The 18,055-nt window shown below is 37.0% G+C and overlaps 2 protein-coding genes across 2 annotated transcripts; both read right to left on the bottom strand.

Annotated features, from left to right (window-relative positions):
* Positions 1-1,012: 1,012 nt before the first annotated feature.
* Positions 1,013-8,975, bottom strand: LOC149266756 (uncharacterized). Its single transcript, XM_089409065.1, has 6 exons — positions 8,869-8,975; positions 8,454-8,598; positions 7,637-8,204; positions 2,330-2,409; positions 1,898-1,969; positions 1,013-1,648 (listed from the first exon to the last, which is right to left on the bottom strand). The coding sequence occupies exons 1-6, from the start codon at positions 8,973-8,975 to the stop codon at positions 1,013-1,015; spliced, it is 1,608 nt and encodes a 535-aa protein (XP_089265191.1).
* Positions 8,976-17,068: 8,093 nt separating this feature from the next.
* Positions 17,069-17,797, bottom strand: LOC149266757 (uncharacterized). The gene has a single exon (XM_089397360.1). It carries the CDS (start codon positions 17,643-17,645, stop codon positions 17,256-17,258), a length of 390 nt encoding a protein of 129 aa, XP_089253486.1. The 5' UTR covers positions 17,646-17,797; the 3' UTR covers positions 17,069-17,255.
* Between the last annotated feature and the right edge of the window lie 258 nt (positions 17,798-18,055).

Consider the following 18,055-nt stretch of genomic DNA (forward strand, 5'->3'; position numbering starts at 1 on the left):
TGAAAATTGATACATTCTTTACCACAGTCACACTTGCCCAGGGAAGACACAAGGAGAATCTTTCCCTCCCAATTTCTAATGGCAGCGTCATAGATGCCAAACTCATTATTAGACCTTTAAGAGACTAGTTGTATCTGAAGCCCATTCTTGAAAACAAGCAGTCCACTTTCTGACAAAATCCATATTTTCAGACAAATGGAATAGCTCCTTTTTTGTACTCTATATTGCTGGCAATTGTACAAATTTTTACATGACACGGTCTTCAAAATTTTGTGAAATATGTCAGAATATACTTAAGACATCCGATACCTTTAAGAGTATCGCCTAGGTTGGAGGGAGGGATATTTCCGACAAAACAATGACCTGCACGAAATAGGGGGGCCCTGGAGTAGCGCTAAACAATAAGGACTATGGATAAATAGGTAGGGGTGCGCGACGTCCTACCAGCAAAAGCGTTGGGCGTACTTAGCCAAACCAAAAAGCGATGTGTACCCAGCTGTACATGGGAAGAGGTGGTTTCAGGGTACTTCATAAGGCAAGGGCTAACCAGCCTGCCATAGGGCATTAAATGCCTAGGAATATGCATGCTCTATAACAAAATAACACCCAGTATTTACTTTTAATTTAGGTACGGGGGATGGAAACGATACTCCCTTGCTACTGAAAGAAGGACAGAATGTCTTCAAGTTTTATGCCAGCGGGCGCCGATATTGCCAGGGCTGGTAGCTATCTACTTTTTGGATAAATCTTATATTTATTTAGATGTCAGGATTGATATCCATGTTACTTCTTCTTTCATAGGTGCACAACTTCATTCACCGCCTTTAGACATGCAGGGATTTCTGAAACTTGTTTTCCATAAAGATAATGGATCAAACACTATATGCATTGAATTATTGTTTTATGTTCAAGATGATGGATAGTCTTTAATATTTTTATTTTCTGGTTGGTAGCTATCTGTCAATGTCTCACCTTGCTTAACAAGGCTAATCTCATTCCATTCTGGAAGAGGTCAAAGACCTTCCTTCCTTATCTTTGGAAAAGAAAAGAGCGGAAAATGGCTTGATATAGAAGACCCACCTTCTGTCATATCCATCTCTAATGGATCACCATCTACTCTCCAGTCAAAAGAGTGCATCAGCTGAGCTAGTGCAAGGTCAATCATGGAAACATCCATGGCGGCCCCTGGGCACCCTCTCCTCCCTGCTGAGAAGGGAAGCATCCTGAAATTTGATTGACCTGTCACTAAATCCATAACATGGTCATGCTCACCCAATTCATGCATGAATCTCTCCGGCTTGAAAACCAAAGCATCCACCCCCCACACATTGGGATCCCTTCCAATAGTCCACACATTCACGATTACTATTGTTTTTTTAGGTATATTGTATCCGCATACGCTCGCGGTCTCTACAGATTCATGGGGAATCGCTAGCGGTCCCGTTGGATGTAATCGCAGCATCTCTTTCACAACACATTGAAGGAACTTCATCCTTCCCACATCAGATCCGTTTACTTTGCCACGTTTTCCGACACAGGATTCTATTTCTTGCTGCAACTTTTTCAAGACATGGGGATGTCTGAGCAGCTCACTCATTGCCCATTCTAATGTGGATGCCGACGTCTCCATTCCAGCGATGAATGTGTCCTGTACAAACCAATGGGAAAACAGTTTATGTTGTCAATTAAAAATCAATGTAATATTGAATTGCTGAAGTTAATTTATTTGCATGTAGATTCAGGGGGTTCTTGGGAATATCTTGAAATTTGAAGGACAGGGCAGAGTGTGGTAAAGAGGGATGTCAATTATGTGACCTTCCAATAGATTTCCTAAATTTACAATAAAAAAGAATCGATTTAGCTGTTTAACTCGATTTAAGATTTCCTATCTACATACAAACATAATCAATTTAACTGCTTCCCGTTTGGCTTTGGTGTCTCCCTTTATATCATTGTTATCAGTTGTCATCTGCAGCAACACATCCACGAAATCTTTAACATGCTCTGCCTCTGCCTCTGTCGGTCCCTCGTTGTGGCCGTCGCTGGAGTAAGGAATAATTTAATGACTTTTGAGATACACGTGGTCTTGTAGTACATCACGATTGTGGGAAGAGGTCATGCTGGCGGAGAGCAATGATATTCATGGAAGCAATTTATTTCAATACCAGAACTATCTATGCAATAATCTTATCTTAGCGTCTTATTTTTCAAGTTTTCCCAATTGCGTATGCAGACAGGATGTTAAAAATGACAAGATGTTAAAAATGAACGTAATAAAAGCGAGCACTGGTTAAATATTGTCCAGGTGTGACAAGATGTCCTGCATTACATTCCGTATATCTGTATATTCTATATCTTTGAAGTCTGGACAACTATCACAATTTGCAAGTTGCCGTATATCCATATATTCTGTATACATTCCGTATATCCGTATATTCTGTATCTTTGAAGTTTGGACAACTATCACAATTTGCAAGTTGCCATATATTCGTATATTCTGTATCTTTGAAGTCTAGACAACTATCACAATATGCAAGTTGCAACTAAGGTTTCGTATATCTGTATATTCTGTATCTTTGAAGTCTGGAAAACTATCACAATTTGCAAGTTGCAACTAAGGTGCATTGAATATGCTTCGATGTACTTTAACAGTCATTATCATTAATAAAACAAAACAAGTACATGAGATATCGTTGACATCCATGTGGGATAATTTAAAATATAATTGAAAGTGCTAAATGTTGTTTTTAAAAGTTGTTTATTAATGATATCAATAAAAAAATAGTGACCAAGTACATGACATATCGTTGACATTCATGTGGGATAATTTAAAATATAATTGAAAGTGCAAAATGGTATTTTTAGAAGTTGTTTATTTATATTTCTGTTTAATTAATAATATTTCATCTATATTAAATGTATTATAATTATTAATAATTAAAAAATAAAATAACAATTATTATAATTTCTAAAGTTATGAGAATATTTCATAGTACCCACTCATACATAACTTACTCTATATAATTTGGCACATTATTGCATACTTTTTTTGTTAGTTTACTACATATTTTAAAAATAATTATTTTAAATATTACAATGACTTATTAAAAATTGAAATTTAAGAAAAATGATCTTAGCATGCATTATTTGAACAAAATATTGCAGCTTGAAGACTCTTTTATGTGATATGTCTTAGCCCTATTCAAAGTTGTAAAGTGTGTTTTTTGATGATCTCCTTGTTACTAGTGGTAATGCTTCAAAGGACAAGGGAAGTGCTTTGATAGACAACAAGATGGGGCAAATGAATGGATAGAACTTTTGCTGGAATTCTTCGCTGTTATGATGGATAGATTGATTAAATATTCGGTTGTTTGTTTTACAGGAGGAGAAACCGAGAGCCAAAGAGTCTCCTGGTGAAGGTGGGTTGAGAGAAACTGAAGGGAAGAGAGGGGTAGAGGACAGGGAGGACAGATCTCCAAGCCCGGAATACCAGATTAAAGCGAATGAATTCGGGTCTCCCAGGACTCCCTTTTCTGCTACTATACCACCTATTCTCGAGTGTCCAGATCCTCCTAGTGTTAGGTAAGGTATCGATTTTCACATCGAATCTTTTTCCTGTTAATTGTTTGCTTACACCGAGTTCGAATTGGAAGTGGCTCAGCGAGGAGCTCGTTGCAGTTGCTGAGTCGCAGATCCTATTTTCTTTCCCCTCATTTATTTGTATATTTATTCTAATAATATAGGAGTTTAAATCTGCCCAATTCCCATTGATGTGGTAAACGAAGATTTGTAGTATCGTTACTTATTTTTGGATCTATCCAATAGGTTAGTCCACAGAGGAGAAACGGAAATGTTAGACAGAGAATTTCCTCGAGACCCGGAACTTATGGAAAAATGTTGTTAGGCAGGGAATTTTCGTGAGCCCTAGAACTTGGTCAATAACATTTTTTCTTCATATTCGTGCTTCAAAACTTCTAGGTATGAATTTTCAATGTCCACCCTTAACAGGGATGCTCCTATTTCATTCTAGAAGGTGTCAAAACTGCCTGTGTATCTCTGCCCAAATCATAGTTTAAAAAGAGTGGTTTCATATTGAATAGGATTCAAAAACTTATAACCTTTTTGTTAAAAATTGTTAGGTTCATTATAATTGCATTTAGAACAGATAGTAACAGGTCTTGGGAAGCGTGTTTCAAATTTGTCTTGATTTACATGGCTGCTTTTATTCCACTCTGTATCTTTGTAAAAATATTAGGTTAATAAAAATAGTTTCAAATTGAATAGGAATTCAAAAGTTTATAACTTTCTTGCTGAAAATTGATAAATTCTTTATAACTGTATTCAGCAGATTTGCCTTAAAGGCAGATCATAGCTCTGTCCACTCAAAACAACCGACATGAATACATCGATATGGTGGTCCCAGCCTTGTCACCACTTCTTTCTGATTCAATTCCATTATGAAGAGGTCAAAACTACCTGTGTCTTTGTCCAAATTTTAGTTTAAATAGAACAGTTCCATATTGAATGGAATTCAGGAGCTTATAACCTTACTGAAAATTGTTGGATCCTTTACAGCTGCAATAAGAACCGATAGTAGCATGTCTTGGGAAATCCTGTTGCAAATATTCTGTGTATGAATTGTCAATGTCTTGACTGAAGCCATTCCACTCTGGAAGAAGTCAAAAGCTACCTGTGTGTTTCTGTAATAGTTTAAACTTAAATAGAATTCAAAAACTTCTTGTAATTTTTTTTTTGTTTGTGAAAATCGTTAGATTTTTTTTTATATATAGAGGATTGTAGATATATATATATCTCTCTCTATATATATATATATATATATATATATATATATATATATATATATATATATATATATATATATATATATATAGATATTCCTCTCTCTTCTCTTTTTCCGGAAAAAAGAGGAAGCAACGCTCACTGGTAGATATCAAGATGGATATGGTTGCTGCTTCTCACTGTGCCTTATTGCTTTCATAGGTGCACAACTTCGTTCACCACCTTCAGACTTGCAGGTATTTCTAAAACTTGTTTTCCATTAAAATAATAATAATAATAATGGATCGAACACTATATGCAGTGAATTATTGTTTTATGTTCAAGATAATGGATAGCCTTTAATATTTTTAAGTTCTGGCTGGTAGCTATCTGCTTTTTGGATAAATCTTACATTTATTTAGATGTCAAGATTGATATCCATGTTACTTCTTCTTTCATAGGTGCACAATTTCATTCACCGCCTTTAGACATGCAGGGATTTATGAAACTTGTTTTCCATAAAGATAATGGATCAAACACTATATGCATTGAATTATTGTTTTATGTTCAAGATGATGGATAGTCTTTAATATTTTTATTTTCTGGTTGGTAGCTATCTGTCAATGTCTCACCTTGCTTAACAAGGCTAATCTCATTCCATTCTGGAAGAGGTCAAAAACTACTTGCCTACCTGTGTCTCTGTAAATCTTAGTTTAAAAAAGAACTAATTTCATTTTGAATAGAATTCAAAAACTTAGAACCTTTTTATTGAAGACTCTGAAATATGCTTATGATTATATTAAAAACAGATACTAAAAGGTCTGCATTAAGAAAATATATTTTCTATCAGGGATTGTTCTTGGTTATGTCAAGAAACAGATACTAAAAGGTCTGCATTAAGAAAATATATTTTCTATCAGGGATTGTTCTTGGTTATGTCAAGAGCAGCAAAGCTGTCTAGATGGATATGGACGTTGCTCCATAGCCTAAGGAATTACTAATTTCATATATGCATAGCTTCATTCACAGCCTTTGGACTTGTATGTATTTTTTTTCTTTTTCTATCAGGATAGTGGATGATGGATGGAGACTATACAATGGATTATTGTTATTTCTCAAGATAATTGATAGGTTTGGTTGTCTTTATAAATGTTATGGTTATTATCCATGAATTTTTTAATCAATTTTATATTTTATTTATTGTAGTAATGAGTTTAAAGCAGTGAATCATAGATGCAGAAAGATAATTTATATGAGTTATTTACCACTAAAATTTATTTGTGTGTTTTTTTAAGTAATAGAACACTTCCAATCCGCCTCAGTGATGTAGTGAACGAAAATCTGTATTATCATTTGCTTCTGAATCTCTACAATGCTTAGTGCAGAGAGGAGAAATGAAAATGTTAGAGAGAGCATGGAAAAATGTTAGACAGAGTATTTTCGTGACAAGTAGAACTTAGTCAGGAAAATTTTTCCTTCATATTCGTGCTTCAAATCTTCCAGGTACGAATTTTCAATGTCCCCCTTAAAAGGGTTGTTCCCATTCCATTCTGGAAGAAGTCAAAACGGTCTATGTTTCTTTGCCCAAATCTTAGTTTAGAGAGTGGTTTCATATTGAATAGGATTCAAAAGCTTATAACCTTCTTGTTAAATATTTTTAGATTCATTATAATTGCATTTAGAACAGATTATTCCATTCGGGAAGATGAAAAAAACTAATTGTATCTTTCTAAAAAATCTAAAATTAATAAAATTCAAAAGTTTATAACCTTCTCTTTGAAAATTGATACATTCTTTACCACAGTCACACTTGCCCAGGGAAGACACAAGGAGAATCTTTCCCTCCCAATTTCTAATGGCAGCGTCATAGATGCCAAACTCATTATTAGACCTTTAAGAGACTAGTTGTATTTGAAGCCCATTCTTGAAAAAAAGTAGTCCACTTTCTGACAAAATCCATATTTTCAGACAAATGGAATAGCTCCTTTTTTGTACTCTATATTGCTGGCAATTGTACAACTTTTTACATGACACGGTCTTCAGAATTTTGTGAAATATGTCAGAATATACTTAAGACATCCGATACCTTTAAGAGTATCGCCTAGGTTGGAGGGAGGGATATTTCCGACAAAACAATGACCTGCACAAAATAGGGGGGCCCTGGAGTAGCGCTAAACAATAAGGACTACGGATAAATAGGTAGGGGTGCGTGACGTCCTACCAGCAAAAGCGTTGGGCATACTTAGCCAAACCAAGAAGCGATGTGTACCCAGCTGTACATGGGAAGAGGTGGTTTCAGGGTACTTCATAAGGCAAGGGCTAACCAGCCTGCCATAGGGCATTAAATGCCTAGGAATATGCATGCTCTATAAAAAAATAACACCGAGTCTTTACTTTTAATTTAGGTACCGGGGATGGAAACGATACTCCCTTGCTACTGAAAGAAGGACAAAATGTCTTCAAGTTTTATGCCAACGGGCGCCGATATTGCCAGGGCTGGTAGCTATCTGCTTTTTGGATAAATCTTATATTTATTTAGATGTCAGGATTGATATCCATGTTACTTCTTCTTTCATAGGTGCACAACTTCATTCACCGCCTTTAGACATGTAGGGATTTCTGAAACTTGTTTTCCATAAAGATAATGGATCAAACACTATATGCATTGAATTATTGTTTTATGTTCAAGCTGATGGATAGTCTTTAATATTTTTATTTTCTGGTTGGTAGCTATCTGTCAATGTCTCACCTTGCTTAACAAGGCTAATCTCATTCCATTCTGGAAGAGGTCAAAGACCTTCCTTCCTTATCTTTGGAAAAGCAAAGAGCGGAAAATGGCTTGATATAGAAGGCCCACCTTCTGTCATATCCAGCTCTGATGGATCATCATCTACTCTCCAGTCAAAAGAGTGCATCAGCTGAGCTAGTGCAAGGTCAATCATGGAAACAGCCATGGCGGCCCCTGGGCACCCTCTCCTCCCTGTTGAGAAGGGAAGCATCCTGAAATTTGATTGACCTGTCACTAAATCCATAACATGGTCATGCTCACCCAATTCATGCATGAATCTCTCCGGCTTGAAAACCAAAGCATCCACCCCCCACACATTGGGATCCCTTCCAATAGTCCACACATTCACGATTACTATTGTTTTTTTAGGTATATTGTATCCGCATACGCTCGCGGTCTCTACAGATTCATGGGGAATCGCTAGCGGCCCCGTTGGATGTAATCGCAGCGTCTCTTTCACAACACATTGAAGGAACTTCATCCTTCCCACATCAGATCCGTTTACTTTGCCACGTTTTCCGACATAGGATTCTATTTCTTGCTGCAACTTCTTCAAGACATGGGGATGTCTGAGTAGCTCACTCATTGTCCATTCTAATGTGGATGCCGACGTCTCCATTCCAGCGATGAGTATGTCCTGTACAAACCAATGGGAAAACAGTTTATGTTGTCAATTAAAAATCAATGTAATATTGAATTGCTGAAGTTAATTTATTTGCATGTAGATTCAGGGGGTTCTTGGGAATATTTTGAAATTTGAAGGACAGGGCAGAGTGTGGTAAAGAGGGATGTCAATTATGTGACCTTCCAATAGATTTCCTAAATTTACAATAAAAAAGAATCGATTTAGCTGTTTAACTCGATTTAAGATTTCCTATCTACATACAAACATAATCAATTTAACTGCTTCCCATTTGGCTTTGGTGTCTCCCTTTATATCATTGTTATCAGCGGTCATCTGCAGCAACACATCCACGAAATCTTTAACATGCTCTGCCTCTGCCTCTGCCGGTCCCTCGCTGTGGCCGTCACTGGAGCAAGGAATAATTTAATGACTTTTGAGATACACGTGGTCTTGTAGTACATCACGATTGTGGGAAGAGGTCATGCTAGCGGAGAGCAATGATATTCATGGAAGCAATTTATTTCAATACCAGAACTATCTATGCAATAATCTTATCTTAGCGTCTTATTTGTCAAGTTTTCCCAATTGCGTATGCAGACAGTATGTTAAAAATGACAATATGTTAAAAATGAACGTAATAAAAGCGAGCACTGGTTAAATATTGTCCAGGTGTGACAAGATGTCCTGCATTACATTCCGTATATCTGTATATTCTGTATCTTTGAAGTCTGGACAACTATCAAAATTTGCAAGTTGCCGTATATCCATATATTCTGTATACATTCCGTATATCCGTATATTCTGTATCTTTGAAGTTTGGACAACTATCACAATTTGCAAGTTGCCGTATATCCGTATATTCTGTATCTTTGAAGTCTAGAAAACTATCACAATTTGCAAGTTGCAACTAAGGTTTCGTATATCTGTATATTCTGTATCTTTGAAGTCTGGACAACTATCACAATTTGGAAGTTGCAACTAAGGTGCATTGAATATGCTTCAATGTACTTTTACGGTCATTATCATTAATAAAACAAAACAAGTACATGAGATATCGTTGACATCCATGTGGGATAATTTAAAATATAATTGAAAGTGCTAAATGGTGTTTTTAAAAGTTGTTTATTAATGATATCAATAAAAAAATAGTGACCAAGTACATGACATATCGTTGACATTCATGTGGGATAATTTAAAATATAATTGAAAGTGCAAAATGGTATTTTTAGAAGTTGTTTATTTAGATTTCTGTTTAATTAATAATATTTCATCTATATTAAATGTATTATAATTATTAATAATTAAAAAATAAAATAACAATTATTATAATTTCTAAAGTTATGAGAATATTTCATAGTACCCACATAACTTACTCTATATAATTTGGCACATTATTGCATACTTTTTTTGTTAGTTTACTACATATTTTAAAAATAATTATTTTAAATATTACAATGACTTATTAAAAATTGAAATTTAAGAAAAATGATCTTAGCATGCATTATTTGAACAAAATATTGCAACTTGAAGGCTCTTTTATGTGATATGTCTTAGCCCTATTCAAAGTTGTAAAGTGTGTTTTTTGATGATCTCCTTGTTACTAGTGGTAATGCTTCAAAGGACAAGGGAAGTGCTTTGATAGACAACAAGATGGGGCAAATGAATGGAGCAAAAATGATGGGAATTGAATAAAATCAAGTGGTCAATTGAAGAAGAATGGGGTTCATATGAGGATGGGAATGCTCTTTTTGATGGCAGGTCACATCCATTGCAACAATTCGGATATAATGCACATCCACTCTAGGATTTAGTGTTTCTTGGCTCCATGATGAAAATAGTGAAGACAAAATACATGAAAATAATGACGACAAAATACATGTTAATCTGTTACTTGTGTTCTTTGATGGAAGTTTTGTAATGAATGAATGAAATGTGTTCTTTGATGGAAGTTTTGTAATGAATGATTGAAAAATACATGGTGAGAGAAAAATGCATATTATGCTAATCAAGGAACGTTTTTCACTTGTTGAACTTGTAGTATACATGTTAATCTGTTACTTGTGTTCTTTGATGGAAGTTTTGTAATGAATGAATGAAATGTGTTCTTTGATGGAAGTTTTGTAATGAATGATTGAAAAATACATGGTGAGAGAAAAATGCATATTATGCTAATTAAGGAACGTTTTTCACTCGTTGAACTTGTAGTATTGAATTTAACACACTAACACTTTAGAACAATGAACTAACAATATTCATGATGAAAATAATAATATCGAAAGATTTATCTACATAATGAAAAAGGAAATATGGGATATTCCAATCATGTTCCGAGGCATTTTTTAAAATGTGGATGTGAGAAAAGGTTGTTGTGGAAGGTGTTGTTTTTATACGGGAAATTTCTTGATCATGGTGTGTAATCTTAATGTTGATAGGTGGAAGGTGTTGTTTGTATATGGGAAATTTCCTGATCATGGTGTGTAATCCTAATGTTGATAGATATGTCTACTTTAAAATGTGGATATGAGAAAGGTTGTTGTGGAAGGTGTTGTTTGTATATGGGAAATTTCTTGATCATTGTGTGTAATCCTAATGTTGATAGATATGTCTACTACGTGGTTCTAGTTAATGGGGCATTGATGTGAGCATTCAATATATTTATATTCTTTATCAAAGTATTTTTTTGTTGTATTTGCGTAATTCAGTTTATGCCTTACGGCGTTTCCTTTGCAACATTTGGTGCAAATGCTAGTAACTTTTTAAATAACACATACATAGCCCCAGCCTTGTCCATTTATAGGTTATTGCATTTCACATTAACCAATTATTTGGCTACATTGACGGACTGTAATAAAAACACATCCACAATTATTGCTCTATTACTTTACACAAAATTTTTCACATCATAAAGATTTTATTCTACATATATATAGGGAATAGAAAATCGTTGACACAAAAAGTCAATGAAAGTTCATACAACTGCCATCCAGTTGTTTATGTGAATGATCCACATTAAAACTGAGCACGAAACCCTAATTTATAACCATGCAGAGCCGAACTTGAAGATGAAGGAAGGAGATAAAGAATAATTGTTATTGTTGGAATGATAATTTTAATCTGCCGACAGCTGAACAACGATTGGACTTTCCCTGCGATGCGATCTGATCGCATATCGCACTTTCCCTCGTCACCCTTCGTTGCATGTTTGATTATCTGCGATGCGATATTTGCGATGCGATCGCAAATCGCAAATCACATGATCTAAAGGTTATAGAGGCGGTGGCACATCCTTCTCTTCTTGCGATGCGATGGTGTGATAAGCCATGCATTAAATTCCAGCAAGATATTTTGAGTGTAATTAATGATATTTACTAGGGTTGGTAAATGTAGTTGAAAACTTAAATTTTATTATTTTTTATTTTCACGGAAGGATGCAAAAGCAACACGTATTGAAAAGATATTTTGTGTTGTTCACCATATAAAAAAGAAAATGCAAGAGCAGAGACGTGTAGTGTGTAGAGAGTTTTTTTTTTAGCCAAGAAGAGTTCTTTTTTCTTGCAACGCACAGGAGTGCTGGAGAAATAATTTTCTGAGATATTGGACTCAGGTTCTGGAACTGAAGTTCCTGTTGTAAATCCCTCTGTGTTGAGGAAGACAATTCTGTAATAGTTTTATTATTTAATATGATTAAGATCCTGTAGAAAACCAGAGCGTTGTTCTCTGTGCTATTTTTTTTGTGTGTTTGAAATGAACAGAAATTTCCAACATGGTATCAGAGCTAGTCTAGGCACTCAGTGAGTCAAAAAAAAAAAACAAGAGTTTGTTTTTTCACTGTAGGAGCTGTAAGAAGCTTGTTGAGCAGATTTTACCAGCAGAAAAGTTTTTTGCCTGTTTTATTTTTTACAGTCAGTATCTCTTCTTTATTTTTTCACAAGTTAAGATGGCAGATGCTGGAACTGGTTTGACAAATCCCCAACTGCCACAGTTTAATGGGAAAAACTACAGTTATTGGTCCATAACAATGAAAGCATTGTTTGCTTCTCAAGGAATATGGGAGCTGGTTGAAACTGGCTATGCTGAACCAGCAGATGCAACAGCGTTGGCTGCTTTGACAGCAGCAGAAAGAGACCAGTTGAAGAGTGACAAGAAGAAGGATGCCAAAGCCCTCTTTTTTCTCTTCCAATCAGTACATGAAAGTGTTTTTCCGCGGATTGCAGCAGCAACAAAGTCCAAGGAGGCATGGGATATTCTCCAAACTGCCTATCAAGGCATGGAGAAGGTGAAGACTGCAAAGTTGCAGATGTTGAGGAGAGACTTTGAAAATCTCAGCATGAAGGAATCTGATACAATAGATTCATTCTTCACTCAGGTTATTGGCTTAATAACCCAGATAAGATCTCATGGTGAGATTCTTGAAGAAAGAAGGATTGTAGAGAAAATCTTGAGATGTTTACCCTCAAGGTTTGAATCTATTGTAGTAGCAATAGAAGAAACAAAAGATCTCTCACAGTTCACGGTAGATGAGATGAGTGCTTCTCTTTTGTCTCATGAACACAGACTGAGTAGAGGAACAGATTCCTCTTTTGAGCAAGCATTCAAGACTCAGATGTCTTTTGGCCAAGGAAGAGGTCGAGGCAAAGCAAATAACAGAGGTCGTGGAAGAAGCCAAAACAGAGGCAGAAATTATCCTGCAAGCACAAGTGGAAGGAGCTGCAATCAGAACCAAGATGAAGGTTCAAGCAAACAGCAAGCTCATGGACAAAGGTATGACAAATCCCAAGTCCAATGTCATTATTGCAAGAAATATGGGCACTATGCCAATGAATGTAGGAAAAAGCAAAATGACATGAATAATAGGCAAAATGCTAATTTTGCAAATGAAGAAGACAAGAATCCAAAGAACGTGCTGTTAACATGTAACATAGCACAAGACAAACAAGAAAATTTTTGGTTCTTAGACTCAGGTTGTAGTAATCACATGACTGGTAACATTGAAATGTTTGCCAATCTGGATGAAAATGTGAAATATGAGGTAACAACAGGGACTGATGATACGATATCTGTCAAGGGTAAGGGAAGAGTCAGTATTCGTGCAAAAAATGGAGAACAGATGATTGTGCCAGATGTATACTATGTACCTGGTCTGAAATGTAATCTTTTGAGCATTGGACAACTCATTAACAAAGGTTACAACGTGTTCTTCAAAGATGATTTGTGTACAATTAGAGACATACCTCCAAGTAAGAAGATCATTGCATAGGTGCAGATGACCAGCAATAGAATGTTTCCTCTCAAACTCAGGGCAGATTTGAAGGAAGGAAGAACTATTGCGGCTGTAACACAAGAAGTCTTTCAGGAGCAACTGAAAGATGTGAATTGGTTGTGGCATTTGAGATTTGGACATCTCAATTTCGGAGGCTTGAATCTATTGCACAGAAAGGGAATGGTAAAAGGATTACCATTGATTGAGAAACCAGACAGCCTTTGTGAAGGCTGCATCTTGGGCAAGCAACACAAAGAAAGCTTTCCAGCAGGAAAGAGTATAAGGGCAAAAGCACCATTGGAAATTGTTCACTCCGATGTGTGTGGACCGATGCAAACACCATCATTTTCTGGAAATAAATATGTTTTAACCTTTATTGATGATTACACCAGAAAGACATGGGTGTATATGCTGAAACAAAAGAGTGAAGTGTTTGAGAAATTCCGCCACTTCAAAACTCTTGTTGAGAAGCAGTGTGGGCATTATATCAAAGTGCTCAGAACAGATAGAGGAGGAGAGTACATCTCCCAAGACTTTCTGCGTTTTTGCAGAGAGAATGGCATACAAAAGCAGTTCACCACGAGGTATACACCTCAGCATAATGGTGTTGCTGAAAGAAAGAATAGGACCATTCTTGACATGGTCAGAAGTATGCTAAAGGAAAAACACTTGCCGCATGAGTATTGGGCAGAAGCTGTTACTTGCGCAGTTTACATCTTGAATAGATGCCCAACTAAAGCTGTCATGAACAAAATACCAGAAGAAGCATGGAGTGGTCAAAAGCAAACTGTCACTCACATGAGAGTATTCGGTTGTGTGGCATATGCACATGTACCAGATCAGCTAAGAAAGAAGCTTGATAGTAAGGGGGAGAAGTGTGTCTTTATTGGCTATTGTGATGAGTCAAAAGCATACAAACTCTATAATCCATTTACCAAGAAATTGATAGTAAGCAGAGATGTGCAGTTCATAGAAGATGAAGCTTGGGATGGAAGCTTAGAGAAGACAGTGAATGTGAAGACAATTGTGTCTCACGAAGAAGAAAAGGAAGGGACAGAAGCAAATAATCCTTCCTTGGTGGCTCCTCCTACACCACAGCAAGTACAACAAACCACACCGCAATCTGGAATTCGAACAGCCTTAAGAAGTCAAGGAAGTGCTTCTCCAAGCACACCACAGGGATCAGATATACCCTCACGTTCGGATGGAACTCCAAGCACACCAAGAAGACCAAGATTCAGAAATCTGAATGAGATTTATGAACAAGGAGAGGTAAGTAACAATACCGGTCTGAATTCATTATTCGCTTTATATTGTCATGTTGATGACCCAGTCCATTTTGAAGATGTTGTAAATGAAGATAAATGGATTGAAGCAATGAATGAAGAAATTGGTGCAATTGAGAAGAGTAAAACATGGGAGTTAGTGGACCTCCCTGAAGGCAAAAATACCATTGGAGTTAAGTGGGTCTACAAGACCAAAAGCAATGCTGAAGGCAAGATTGACAGGCACAAAGCAAGACTTGTTGTGAAAGGCTACAAGCAGCAACAAGGTAAAGACTATGATGAAACCTTTGCACCAGTAGCAAGGATGGAAACAGTCATAACAGTGTTGTCTATTGCAGCACAACACAAATGGAAGATTTATCAGATGGATGTTAAATCTGCATTCCTGAATGGAGTGTTGAAAGAAGAGGTTTATGTTGAACAACCTCCGGGCTATGAAGTTGAAGGCCAAGAGCATAAAGTATGCAAACTCAAGAAGGCTCTTTATGGGCTGAAGCAAGCTCCAAGAGCATGGTACAGCATAATAGATGCTTATCTGATTGACAATGGGTTTGACAAGTGTGATGGTGAACCCACACTCTACATAAAGGATAATGATGGTAAGATTATTAATGTTGTTTTATATGTAGATGATTTGATTTTTACAAGCAATGACGCTTCACTCATTGTTGATTTTAAAGCAGTCATGAAAAGTGAATTTGAAATGACTGACTTGGGCTTCTTAAGATATTTTCTTGGAATTGAAGTAGACCAAAGTGAAAATGGCGTTTTCATTTCTCAAGATAAATATGTAGAAGCGGTGTTAAAGAGATTTAACATGCAGAACAACAAGGCAGCTGTGACTCCAACTGTAGTGGGGTTGAAATTGACCAAAGAAGACAGCAGTAAGGATTTTGATCCAAAATTGTACAAAAGCATAGTTGGCAGCCTTATGTACTTGACTGCAACTAGGCCAGACATTATGCATGCTGTGAGTTTAATTTCCAAATTTATGGAAAGACCGAAAGAGACTCATTGGCAGGCAGCCAAGAGGATTCCAAGGTATGTGAATGGAACGAAGGGGTTTGGTATTTTATACTCCTCTTCTGAAAGTTTCATGTTGACAGGTTACACTGACAGTGATTGGGCTGGAAGTGTTGATGATAGGAAAAGCACATCGGGATATGTGTTTCATATGGGATCGGGAGTCATCTCATGGGCTTCCAAGAAGCAACCAGTTGTGGCTTTGTCAACAGCAGAGGCAGAGTATGTGGTAGCAACATGCCAAGCAGTATGGCTGAGAAGAGTTCTCAGAGATTTGTGTCATGAACAGGAAAATGGCACAACCATTTACTGCGACAATAGCTCAGCAATAGCATTGTCTAAAAATTCAGTTTTTCATAAAAGGACAAAGCACATAGACACCAAATTTCACTTCATACGTGAATTGGTTAACAATGGTGAAATTGTTTTGCAGCACTGCAGAACAGAAGATCAGCTAGCCGATATCTTGACAAAACCATTGGCAAAGAAAAGATTTGATCATTTCAGGAAATGCCTGGGTATGCAGAAAAACCCAGCAGTTAAAATTAAGGGGGGGTGTTGGAATGATAATTTTAATCTACCGACAGCTGAACAGCGATTGGACTTTCCCTGCGATGCGATCTGATCGCATATCGCACTTTCCCTCGTCACCCTTCGTTGCATGTTTGATTATCTGCGATGCGATATTTGCGATGCGATCGCAGATCGCAAATCGCATGATCTAAAGGTTATAGAGGCGGTGGCACATCCTTCTCTTCTTGTGATGCGATGGTGTGATAAGCCATGCATTAAATTCCAGCAAGATATTTTGAGTGTAATTAATGATATTTACTAGGGTTGGTAAATGTAGGTGAAAACTTAAATTTTATTATTTTTTATTTTCACGGAAGTATGCAAAAGCAACACGTATTGAAAAGATATTTTGTGTTGTTCACCATATAAAAAAGAAAATGCAAGAGCAGAGACGTGTAGTGTGTAGAGAGTTTTTTTTTAGCCAAGAAGAGTTCTTTTTTCTTGCAACGCACAGGAGTGCTGGAGAAATAATTTTCTGAGATATTGGACTCAGGTTCTGGAACTAAAGTTCCTGTTGTAAATCCCTCTGTGTTGAGGAAGACAATTCTGTAATAGTTTTATTATTTAATATGATTAAGATCCTGTAGAAAACCATAGCGTTGTTCTCTGTGCTATTTTTTTTGTGTGTTTGAAATGAACAAAAATTTCCAACAGTTATGTATTAAAAAAATTATCATATCCAAGAATTATACAATAAAGAATGCCCAACGAATATGGGGTTTATGCGCTCTATGAAGCCTATTAAAAAAGAATATGAAACACAAAAAAGAATATAGCACTCAAGCAATAACCAGCAGCAGCCATAGGTCGAAATGACATGAATGAATCCCATCATCATACATCTGTACCTAATTCACCACGCTTCATTTCGTCCTTGAAGAATATTCAATGGTTGTTTCACATCATTAGAGATGATAGTGCTTAAAGAAGGAAGGCAGCTCCTCCAACCAAGGCGGCCCCAAAGATGGCCACCTTCCCTACGGTTGCGGTAGAGACAGCCCCGCTGTTAGCGTTCGGTGGCGAAGCGGTGGCTGGGCCTTGAGCCATAGGGCCAGATGCTAGAGTTTGAGCTGTGGGAGAGGAGGCTGAGCTTGGTGGGGTGGCCACTTTGGAAGGAGCAAAAGCGGGAGAAGAAACAGTTGGGGAAGTCGCAGGAGGAGGCGAAGCCGGTGATGGCGCCGCTGGAGATTGAACGGGCGACGCGTTGGGAGCTGCTGCAATGGGCGATGGTGCTGGTGCCCGTGTGGGAGAGGCTGAGCTCATCAATCCCAGCATGAAAACGAAACAGAAAAGAGTATTGAAGCCAGCCATATTATGTAAAAGTAGGATACTAGGGCAAATTTGTCACCGAAAATGTAAAAGTAGGATGGTAGTGCAAATTTGTGTCACCGAAAATGTATGGAGTGGATTTTTTCGCTTCGTTAGAAATGAAGTGAGGGCTATGTCCAAGAAGATAACTGAATGAGAATGGTTGTGAAGGACGGGGGAGAGCATGATGTATAGGTATTGTCGCGAGGTCGGCTTCCGGGACACGGTATTTCATGTAATGAGAGGAAGGCCACTACAACAAACCTCTTCATTTCGGTCAAGCAATGCCCTCCTAGTCTTTCGTTGCGGTTTTATGGGCGGCCCTACTTCACTGCGTTTAGTTTTTGGCACCAACCATTTCATCTGAGCGTACAGCTGTACACTAGGAGCCTCATTTGGTCCTGACGTCTTGC

The sequence above is a fragment of the Pinus tabuliformis genome, chromosome 6, assembly GCF_031772625.1.
Source record: "Pinus tabuliformis cultivar Carrire ecotype Pingquan chromosome 6, CPIR1, whole genome shotgun sequence".
Lineage (NCBI taxonomy): Eukaryota > Viridiplantae > Streptophyta > Pinopsida > Pinales > Pinaceae > Pinus > Pinus tabuliformis.